At 40.1% G+C, this 10,446-nt stretch overlaps 1 protein-coding gene across 1 annotated transcript in view; it reads right to left on the bottom strand.

The window, feature by feature from the left end:
* Positions 1-10,446, bottom strand: part of HERC2 (HECT and RLD domain containing E3 ubiquitin protein ligase 2) — a 121,707-nt gene that overhangs the window by 95,982 nt on the left and 15,279 nt on the right. Inside the window, exons 4-11 of the mRNA XM_015410976.1 lie at positions 6,458-6,677; positions 5,680-5,780; positions 4,869-5,025; positions 4,314-4,424; positions 3,960-4,131; positions 3,140-3,313; positions 2,148-2,336; positions 1,493-1,644 (exon numbers count right to left, since the gene is read on the bottom strand). Of these exons, the coding sequence (XP_015266462.1) occupies positions 1,493-1,644; positions 2,148-2,336; positions 3,140-3,313; positions 3,960-4,131; positions 4,314-4,424; positions 4,869-5,025; positions 5,680-5,780; positions 6,458-6,677 (1,276 nt within the window). The remainder of the gene's footprint in view (positions 1-1,492; positions 1,645-2,147; positions 2,337-3,139; positions 3,314-3,959; positions 4,132-4,313; positions 4,425-4,868; positions 5,026-5,679; positions 5,781-6,457; positions 6,678-10,446) is intronic.

A 10,446-nucleotide genomic window follows, 5' to 3' on the forward strand; every position in this document is an offset into this window, starting at 1 on the left:
CCTACACACTAGGGCAGACTAGCAAAGACAGAGTGCATTTCAGCATTCAAAGTAAAAAAGTACAGCATCTCTTTGTAACATAGTGTGGCAGGTAAAGACGCCTACACAGGGCCCATCAGTGGGGTGAAGGCATGGCAGCAGTGGCAGAGCAAGGGTTAAACCAGTGGGACAAAGCTGGATGATGGGTGCTTCTGCTGCCCTGAGAGGAGAGGGTGTGCCATTGGCTGGTGGGAGTGGTGCCAGTGAGGAAGCAAGGGGCCCCTCCTTTGCAGTCCTGGAGAACTACAACAATTGGAGAGGGATTTAAAGATGGGTGTGCACAGGAGCTGGGGGTGGAGGCTCAGGCAAACTTGACATGCACAGGACAGTGAGAGAGCACCACCCCTGTGGGAAGAGATGGCAAGAGCACTCCTTGATAATAAAGCACTTTTGACTATACCCTGTGCCTTACTTGGGGGGAAATGGAGAACTGACCCTTCCCCAGCCTTCTGCGAGCACCCAGGCTCCTTCCTCCGGGCCAGAGGTGGACCCAGCAATTACACAAAGGCATTACATATTTTTCTCTACAATTCCACCATATATGAAGTTTTAAACTGAGTAGAAGTCTGCACAGCCTTCTGCCAAAAATGATTGCTTTTCAAAAAAGAAAGCAGTAATTTTTAAAACCACAACTATCTCAGGAGTTTTTAAAATGATGTCTTCTTAATATTGGTTTGTTTTCTTGTTGTATCCCTAACAGCAACCACATTACACTTGTAAATTTCTGTCCAAATCTCACAGCCTATGGCTATCCAGGCAGCACTAACCTATCTCAATGCCACAAGTTATGCCTTATCACACACCCTAAATCATTTACCCTCTCTTAAGAAGTATACAAAGGACTGACATTCTGCTTACTCACAAATACATGTACTGAGGTTCTATCATACTCTGCTGACAGACCTTTCAAGACAGCCGGTATGTTTAAGCAATAGGTGATATTAATCTTTATTAGACCGTCCATCACCAAATCCTTTTCAAAGCTGGAGAATTTTTTCCCATAACCCTTTGCAATACGTAATGCAGTTCTTGAAAACACTCATCCATTCTCTAATTTCGCTATTAATTCCCATACATAGATATTCTCAGCAAGCTGGCTTCCAGAATGTTGCCCCTGCTATATACCACTAATACAAGTTTGACACGAACACTACTTGTAGTTGCATGTTGCAAGAAATTCCCCTGTTGAGCAGACTGCATCAGTGTGTGCCAGAAGTGCAAGGTAGCCAAGGTGAAGGGACAATTAGTGCTTTAGCATGCTTCGTATGTGTGTATAAAGGAGTTGCTGGGAGGCAAAAGAGTAAAGAGTAACTTGTTTTTTACATATATTATGCATTATTTGTTCCCAGAGACTGCTGCATCATGAATAGCCATGGTACAGCCCCATTACTTAACTGGCATTTCAGGGAAACACATTTTACGTTCCTAGTCCCCAATACTTTAGTACACCTACACAGTATCTCCATGGCCCAATCGCCCACCATCTCCACAGCCCCAAGAGAAAACTTCTCCAGTTGCTGCCAGTGCAAGGTAGTGATGACCATCTGAATGTGCTGCAATCTTCACAATATTTCTAGAAGCAAGACTCTGCACCAACTGTGGAACCTACACATGTGAAATATACAACATACCCCAATCAAAACATTGCATGTATTTAAACAAGGAGATAAATGCAGAGAAAAGTCTGTTTCTTTAAAGAAATTATAGGCCAGGCATCAAAAAACATACTTCAACTAAATTAATGAAATGAACTTTCAACAGTTGACCACTTTCCATTAACAGTGTACTGAAAACAGGAATCAACCATTTTCACTAGCCAAAACAAACTTCACAACAAGTATTTCCAACATAAATTAAGGAGGTAGAAACAATACAGTCAGCTATTGCCAAAGCAATCTGGAATACTCTTAATTAACTAAACTACTAAAACACTATATAACAGAACAGATATGAATACAAGATTGCCAAACTACTGGTTATTTTGTTAGCATAGCCTTATTATCTGCAATAGCATAGCTTTATTATCTGCAATACAAACATTTATTTTAATAGCTACAATTTTAATAGCTACAATAAGAAAATACTGGGGAAAAAGCAGAAAAACTTACCAGTGTGTCACTATTGTATGCTTGTGTATATACACGACCATTTCTAGATAAGATCAAAAAGCGTTTTTCTGAGCAAGCAATCTGTGTAACTCCAAGATTAGCGAGTCCTTCACACTGAATTGGGCCACTGACATTTGCATAATATTTCCATCCTATTAACCCCCAGGCTATGACTTCTTGCAAAGAACCCTGAAAGGCAAATCTTTGTTTAAGACCACATTTCAAAACAAAACCATCTTCTCAAGGATATCCTGGTACATTCTAGATTAACAGTTATTTTGCTTCTACGAGTTTTTTGCTTTAACATGCCACTTTATGAACATGATTAAAATTAGACACACATGAGATAAGGATGTGCACATAGCAAGAGAAAAGTGAAAAGTATCTGAAGAAGAAGAAGAGTTGGTTCTATGCCCCTCCCTTCACTACCTGACGGAGTCTTGGAGCTGCTTACAATCACCTTTCCTTCCTCTCCCCACAAGGTCACCCAGGTGGCTGCATGTGGAGGAGGAGTGGGGAATCAAACCTGGCTCTCCAGATTAAGAGTCCGCCACTCTTAACCACAACAACACACTGACTCTCTGAATCATCTGAACCGAGGGATTACCAAAACTGTGTAAAAGCGTAATGGGGCAAAAGCTTTCATATTTTCTTTTTGTGTCAATTTAACAGAGACGTTATTTCTCATTAGTATATTATCCCCTGAAAATGGAAAGGCATGTAAAACCCCAAAAACGTTTGCTGTGCCTGTTGATGGAAAGATACAAAATATTCATATAGCCCTCCATGCCATTATACAATTTTGAAAGTGAGGAAGATGTAAAAAAAAACCACTTTGTAACACGGCCTCAAGATTAGCTGTTCTACACAAAGCAATAATAGAGTTAGGAGTTCTATAGACTATAACCTTCGAGACCCTAACCTGATCTTTAGAGCCTGCTGTTTTATACTAATGTCTTCTATTACCAAAGTTCACAACTCATGCACATTACCTTATGAGATGTAGGTGAGCTGCACTGTGGAGGCATGCAAGGAGTTGCCAGGCGATCTAAATGAGCCATAATCACAACGGCTGTTTGTCTTAAATCAATCGCTAGCTCGTTGTCTTGCGGCAGTATTAGGTACCTTAGAAAGTTTTCATTGGGACTCAGAGGGTAGGTCAACATCTTAAAAAGATATTAAGAGCATTTCAGGCAAGATTTCCCAAACCATGCTACAGTGTAGACCACGTCACAATTTATTCTTCCAAAAATTCCTTCTGTCACAATTTAGCGTTATTAAAGCTTTAATGGGAGATACAACAGCTAGCGGCTAGTAACCTCCAGGTTAAAACCTTTGCAAATGAAAACACGCATAATAACATGATACAGTACTTAACAGAGCAGCATAAGAAAGTCTGTCTCTGGTTATCAGCATAGTTCTTAAAATACTGTCAATTTTCATTTCAACTGACAATGAAAATTTGGAACAAGCTAATTCTCTCCACTCATGTTCTTCATAGTGATGAGGGAAAGAAAGCACTGAAATGCACGATTTAAAAGTATAATTTCTTTTAAATCTCACACTGCAGAGTTGTTCCTTACTATTCTCGGAACAGAAAAAACAGATACTCAAAGTGCAATGAAGATACTTCACATGATGTAACCGTTAACAGTGATAACACTCCAGCAAGCTGCAACTTGCAGTGGGCACCACAATCTTCACATAAGCACATTTCAATGCAGAGAATCCCATCAACATCAACGAAAAGTCATTGCCTGCCACTGTGCTTTGGACCACAGTCTAAATTAATTTTCGTACAGAAGTGCATACCTGAAGGTCTTCTTCAGTACTGCTCATGTCCTTATTGCAAATTATACTCTGAAACCTTTGCAGCAAAGGAAGAAGAGGAGCACTGGTTCCCTGTGCTGATCGTTCATTGTCCGTTTCCCTTGTGCCATTGTCCCAGAGCTGAAGCAACAGCATAACAGCAGACAACATTTGGCTGGGGGGAAAAAATCATACCAAGATGGAGTGTGCTGTGAAAGAAACCTTTTTTACCATTTCTGTCACAAACAGAGAGGCTAAAGACCCTGCCTCAAGACTTTAACCATGAGGCAATAAAGACTGTCATACTGACACTCCCCTAGGCAGACTCGGAAGCAACAGATTTTTTCAGTAGCCTACCTTAGTGTGCCTCTCTGGACAGCCAATTCCAGTAGTATAGCAAGCGCCAAGTGCTGATCTTGCAATGGAATGTTCCCTGAACCTTTTGAACCTGGAGCTCCATGGATGTCTCTAATTTAACAACAGGAATAAAGGAAAACAATTAATATCCTATACATGTAAGTAAAACCAGTGTATAACCTAATGTTGCTACACAAAAACTATCTCGGCCATTAGATTACAATGTTGATTGTTCTTTCCTGTTTTTTTGCAAGTGCAGATTGTTAACTTAACATTTTACTCTTTCACGCTGACCTGCATTTACAAAATACAGACTCCATATATAAATCCAGGTTGTGCAATTTAAAAAAATGGCAAAAATACAACATTCGTCCTCATTTTTATTGTCTTCCAAGAAACACTTAAACATCTAATTTCAGATTGCTTAGAGGATTATTCAAGCAAACATAAGAAAGGCAACATCATCATACTAGAACTACTGACTGGAATTTTTCAATGTGAAACTTGAACTCTGGTCTAAGCGACATTCAAGCAATATTTAAAGAAGAAACTTACCCAGTTACAACAGACCTTAGAAATTTAGTTGCTCTCTCCACAACCTCCAGCCATACAGATGATACTGTTCCTTCATCAAAGAGAGATGCTTCTGGCAATGCTCGAAGGGCATCCAGCGACTCCTGTAACAACTCGCTGCAAAGGTCCGCATCCTCACCTAACGTTAATGTTGTGTGTGTTAGTCCTGTTAGAATATTTTGCATTACAGAAGATACAATACAACTTAAGATAAAGGCATCTCATCAAAACTTTTCTGCAGGTTTAAGTGATTATAAAGCTACATGACTGCTATAGTTTATATTGATAAAATAGAATAAACAGAGGCCTTATTTCTAAAATCTGTACTGATAAAACGGGAGGGGGAACAAGACCCTAACTCAAAAAGGGTAAGTATAAAGATAAAATTATATGGCGCTTGCAAAACCAGTTCTGCACATCTAAGGAGGCTTTGGGCTTGTGCCTCTCAGCCTACCTGCCATAGAACACATTGATATTACACTGAAGGGACCTGCAAGAGCATGCAAATCTGCTGTTCAAAGTCAAATGCCACTGGGTTTGCACAGCCCCTTGGGAGTGTCAAACATGCCTCTTTGGTTCACAGTGTAAAAGCAGCATATGCACAATAAATCATTCTGTCTCAGAGCCATGCCTTCAAACAGTAAGTGAGCTAGGAACTAATTACTAAAATTCCTGAGATTAAAGTTATAAACCTACTGTAGCTGAAGGGATATACAATGGCTAGATGACAATTCTATTACTGCACTGGCAGACAAACAAGCCCTATCAGATATACAGTACTGTTCAACTGTACCTGATCTCCAAGCTCTACGTAGGAATGCAAATGCAAAGGAAAGGGCTGCTCTGGATCCTACACGGGCAAGACCTTCTACACCTTTGCCTACAGGCCTGGGGCTGTAACAAATACGAATCAGTTAAGGCAAAATGCATGCATTTCTTGATCTAAAGTATACGATTACTCTCCAGATGTTAAACACCTGGGAATTATCCTAATACTTCAAAAGATCCAAGCAATCCAAGCTTTAGCACCATTTTTTTAAAGCTGTTGCTACATAAGACATTGATAATCTTGCTGGTACAAAACCAAGATTATAAACTGATACTAGTACATAGTCATACTCACCATCACCACTAGTGATATAGGAGGGTTTTGTGAGTGTGTGTGTGGGCACACACATGTGTCTGGAAGTCATGGTTGACTTCTAGAGACCCCTAGTGGGGCTTGGATGTTTCAGAGAGGCAGCTTGCTATTGCTTACCTCTGCATCCCAGCCCTGGTGTTCCTTGAAGGTTTCCCATCCAAGTACTTGCCAGGGTCGGCCCTGCTTAGCTTCCAAGATCTGAAGAGCTCGGGCTTGCCCAGGCTATCCAAGTCAGGGCACCACTAGTGATACAGTTTTGTTGAGTCAAGTGTATGCTGTTTTTAGTGTCAGTTTGGGAATTCTTTTTTATTCTATTTCAAATGGATCGTACTGGTCGATGACTGTAATAACAATAAACTGAAACTGAACGCATATGCTGTGGGCAAACAGCAAAGGTGGGGGGGAGATTCTCTGAAAGAAGCTTGCATACCTTTTTTTGTCCACCGCAGGCAGGGGAATATTGCTGCTTTTCCATTTCACTTTGACATTATCCTGTAGAACAGTTCTATTTAATGCAATAAAATAGCGTTCTAAGATAGCAAGCCTCTGCTTTAGCCTCAGAGCAGACAGAGTTGTGGTGGCAGTTTTTTTGGCTAGCACTTGCTGCTCCTTCACCAGTACATAAAGGCATTCTTTCAGCTCATTCACATCTGCAAAAATAGAAATAGGAAAAGATTACTCCTCTAAAATGTATAGAACAACAGACAAAGCTATCCAGAAATGGAACATAATTGAAACAACCTGATGTTTATCAGAAAAGGAGAAATGCATCAGTACCACTCTATTATTCAAGACGTATAGCCATGCTAACAGTGCCAGCAGAAAAGGGCAAAAGTCCAGTAGCACCTTAAAGATGAACAAAATTTGTGGCAGGGTATGAGCTTTAATGAGTCACTGCTCACTTTTTCAGATACAGCTAGAATGTGAGTCCATCTATACACAAAAGTAGATTGTAGAAGGTTTTTTATTCTCATTCCCTTTGGTATAATGTTATGTCTCCTGCATTTAGTGAGAAACCTTGTGAAGAAACTTGCACAGGTACAAACAGATATCATCTTTCTCACCAGATGCAGAAGAATTAACATTATACTGAAGGGATTGAGAATAAAAAAACCCTCTACAATCTACTTATCTGAAATAATTCCACTTTCCAATATATAGGACAGATGGACTCACTAGCTGTATCTAAAGAAGTGAGCAGTGACTTATGAAAGCTCATACCCTACCACAAATTTTGTTAGTCTTTAAGGAGCTACTGGATTCTTACTCTTTATTCAGGAACAATAACATCTGAATACCTGGAATACTGTGCAGTGTGAAGTTGAAATGAGCACAAAGGAACATACTAGAGTTACCATTATATATATATATATATATGTACAAAATCTACTTTATAAGGAGAAAGTTTCAATATTCTTGCATGAGAAATTACAAATATATATTGATAACTATTACTTTAAGCTAAGGAGCTGTTTTATATGCACATCTCACAGATATTGTATGTATGGTTAACATTTACCAAGTACTTTGGTGTAGAGGTCTGATGTGTTAAACAACATGCTCGTGTGCACACCTCTACACACACGTATACATGGTAAAGCCTAAAGACTGAAGTCTTTCCTCTTTTGTTTCTGTTCTCTTGTTAAGGAATAAGACTGATATTTTGCTTTATGGATTTATATTTGCTGCTACACACACAATAGACTGTGCACATACACACACACACAGGCTCAGAAAGCTGTACAAGTCACCTGTTGTGATACTACACATAGAAGGTGCCTGCATAAGCCTTACACATGAATAAGGTTTCAGTTACAGTTGTCAGCCTGGTGGAGAAGCACACACACCTCCATTATTGTAAGCAGTAAGAAAACAACAACTTGAGAAGAAACAGCCCCCATTGCAGATCTTGTAGTGATCACGTAGGACTCATCCATGCTTTGTTCTACATTGGCATTTCCTGTCAAATTGACATTTGTTTCACAAAGGGAATGGCCAAGCTTCATCTACATCTCAAGGAAGCATCGTGAGGCCAAGTTTTTCACACCTGCCCAGATGGCCCTCTTTGAGTAAGGTTTAGATTTCAATATTGACCACTCCTTTAGGTAACCTTCCACTCCTATAGGCAACCAATAGAATTAGTTTTGGGACGGACTAACAGGAAGGTCGGCCAGGAGGTTGGCACCATCAACACCCATCTCCTGGATCTCCGATAAAAGAAGAGAACCAGTCACATGGTCTCTCTCTCTCTCTACTTGATCAACTAGCTAGCATCCCCCCCCAACATCCCCTGTCTGCTTTAACTCCCCCTTTGTCCAGCTTGCTATCCCAAACCCTTGCTTCTACTGCCCACACGTGCTGGCTGGTTCTAGTGGTGTGTTAAACTCCCTTTGATTTCTATTTTCTCCCCATCCATTCTTCATTGGAACAACCAATGCTGTGAAGACAGATAAGTATCACCCATCATCAACCCTACCTGCTAATGCAAAAGTGCTTATTTTAACCCTGTATTTCTAAGGAACTTGTTTGAATGTGTGAGTGCATCAGTATTGTCTGTATGTGATTTATATTTTCTTAAGTAAAAGACAGTTATCTTAGCAACACCAGCCTCGACTCCTTTTACTGGCAACCCTTGGTGGGAACTGGACCTTGGTAAACACTGGCAAGAACCCATCTAAAATTTGCCAATTGCTGTAGATAAAGCAATTCGGCCAACACTCTCTCGCTCTCTTTCTTTGTTAACTACCTCAGCCTAGATTGTTCTAAAATTACATAGCAGGTTTTTATCATTGGCAGACCTTGAGTGCAACATTCTAAACACTGCCTACAGTACACATCTGCAAGGACAAGCAAGTATTACTTTCATTTTATGCACTGATATTATTTTCAGGGGTTTTTTAACTTACAAAGCTGCTCTTAAAAGCTACAGAATTAGGGATGCCAGCCTCCTGGTGGGACCTGGGCATCCCCTGGAATTCCAACTCATCTCCAGACTACACAGATCAGTTCCCTTGGAGGAAACGGATGCTTTGGAGGGTGAACTCTGTGGCTTTGTACCCCACTGATATCCTTGACCTCCCCAAGCTCCCTCCCAAAATCTCCAGGAGTTTCCCAACCTGGATCTGATAACCCTACCCCCTATCCCCCGCATGTGGCTGGGGGGGACTTGGCAACCCTCTACAGAATAGCAGCCAAGAGTGTGGAATATATGAACATATGTTTCTAATTGAAGTTTAAACACGGAAACTCCACAAACATGTGAATATTGAAACTATTAGTACTCAGAGTACTCGAAAAAGAGGTCAAAAAGGAGACTCATCTTCCTCCAGTAAGTTCTCAAAGGATCAGTCAGCCTTTTGACTCTCCCCCTCAAGTTCCATTACCTTAGCCATCATAGCAGGTGTGCATCAAAACTTCCAGCCCACATTAGTTACTCTATATTAAATTCAGTACTATTCTGGATCTGTATTAGGAAAACTGAAGCACTTGCTATTGGAAAACATGAGAAAATTTCTCATTCAGTTATGAATAACTAAGCCACATTTTTAATCAACTACATACCTCACAGTATCAGTCCAGAACAGCTGTAACATTAGCAAGAAAGACTAACCTGATTAACTGTAGAGAGGCCTCAATTAAGCTTTATCACTGAAAAAAATGTTTTTACAGTAATGTTCAAAGCCTGGGCAAAATTTCCAACTATAAAATGCTTTATTTTCCTTTTCCCCTAGGATTTTTCAAATGGCAAAATGATTCCACTCTGGCACCTCAAAATTTGCAAGCCTTATGCAACACTAATCTTTCGTATGCTGTGAAATGAAGTAAAACCAGCATGTCAATTTAACCTGAAAGACCAGATAATTTTTAAATTAAGAAGAACCTTTACAACAAGAAGCACTAATACATGCTAAACACAACAGAAATGACATGGTGTGTAAACATCTAATTAGCCAAATTAGGACGCACAAAAGAATAACTTTTCCCCCCGATTTCTGTGTCTCAGATGAATAAAATTTGATGTAGCTCCTTTATAAGAGGCATTTTAAAATGTGAAAAGGTAAGCTGCATAAAGGCTATTTGACAGAACAGAGCCAGCTTATTCGTTGCTGTAACCATAGCACTTTACTTCGTAAACAAAAGCCCTAGGGGACATACTTTAGCACATGGTCATCTGCATGCCAGCATTTCATAACAGCGATGCCCACTGGATGTGTTCACTGACGCCTAGTGCGAACAGCTGCATCAGTACTGACTCCCCTTGCCCTCTCAAAACAAACACACTATCATTTAATGACCTCTACATATTATACATCCAGCAGTAACCTTTCTGTGTTCTCAAGCTTTTAACAGATACTTTGGACATCTGTCTACATATTACCCCATCTGATATGTCCATACACACTTCTCAGCCCCATGCAT

The sequence above is a fragment of the Gekko japonicus genome, unplaced genomic scaffold (assembly GCF_001447785.1).
Source record: "Gekko japonicus isolate JY-2015 unplaced genomic scaffold, Gekko_japonicus_V1.1 scaffold244, whole genome shotgun sequence".
NCBI lineage: Eukaryota > Metazoa > Chordata > Lepidosauria > Squamata > Gekkonidae > Gekko > Gekko japonicus.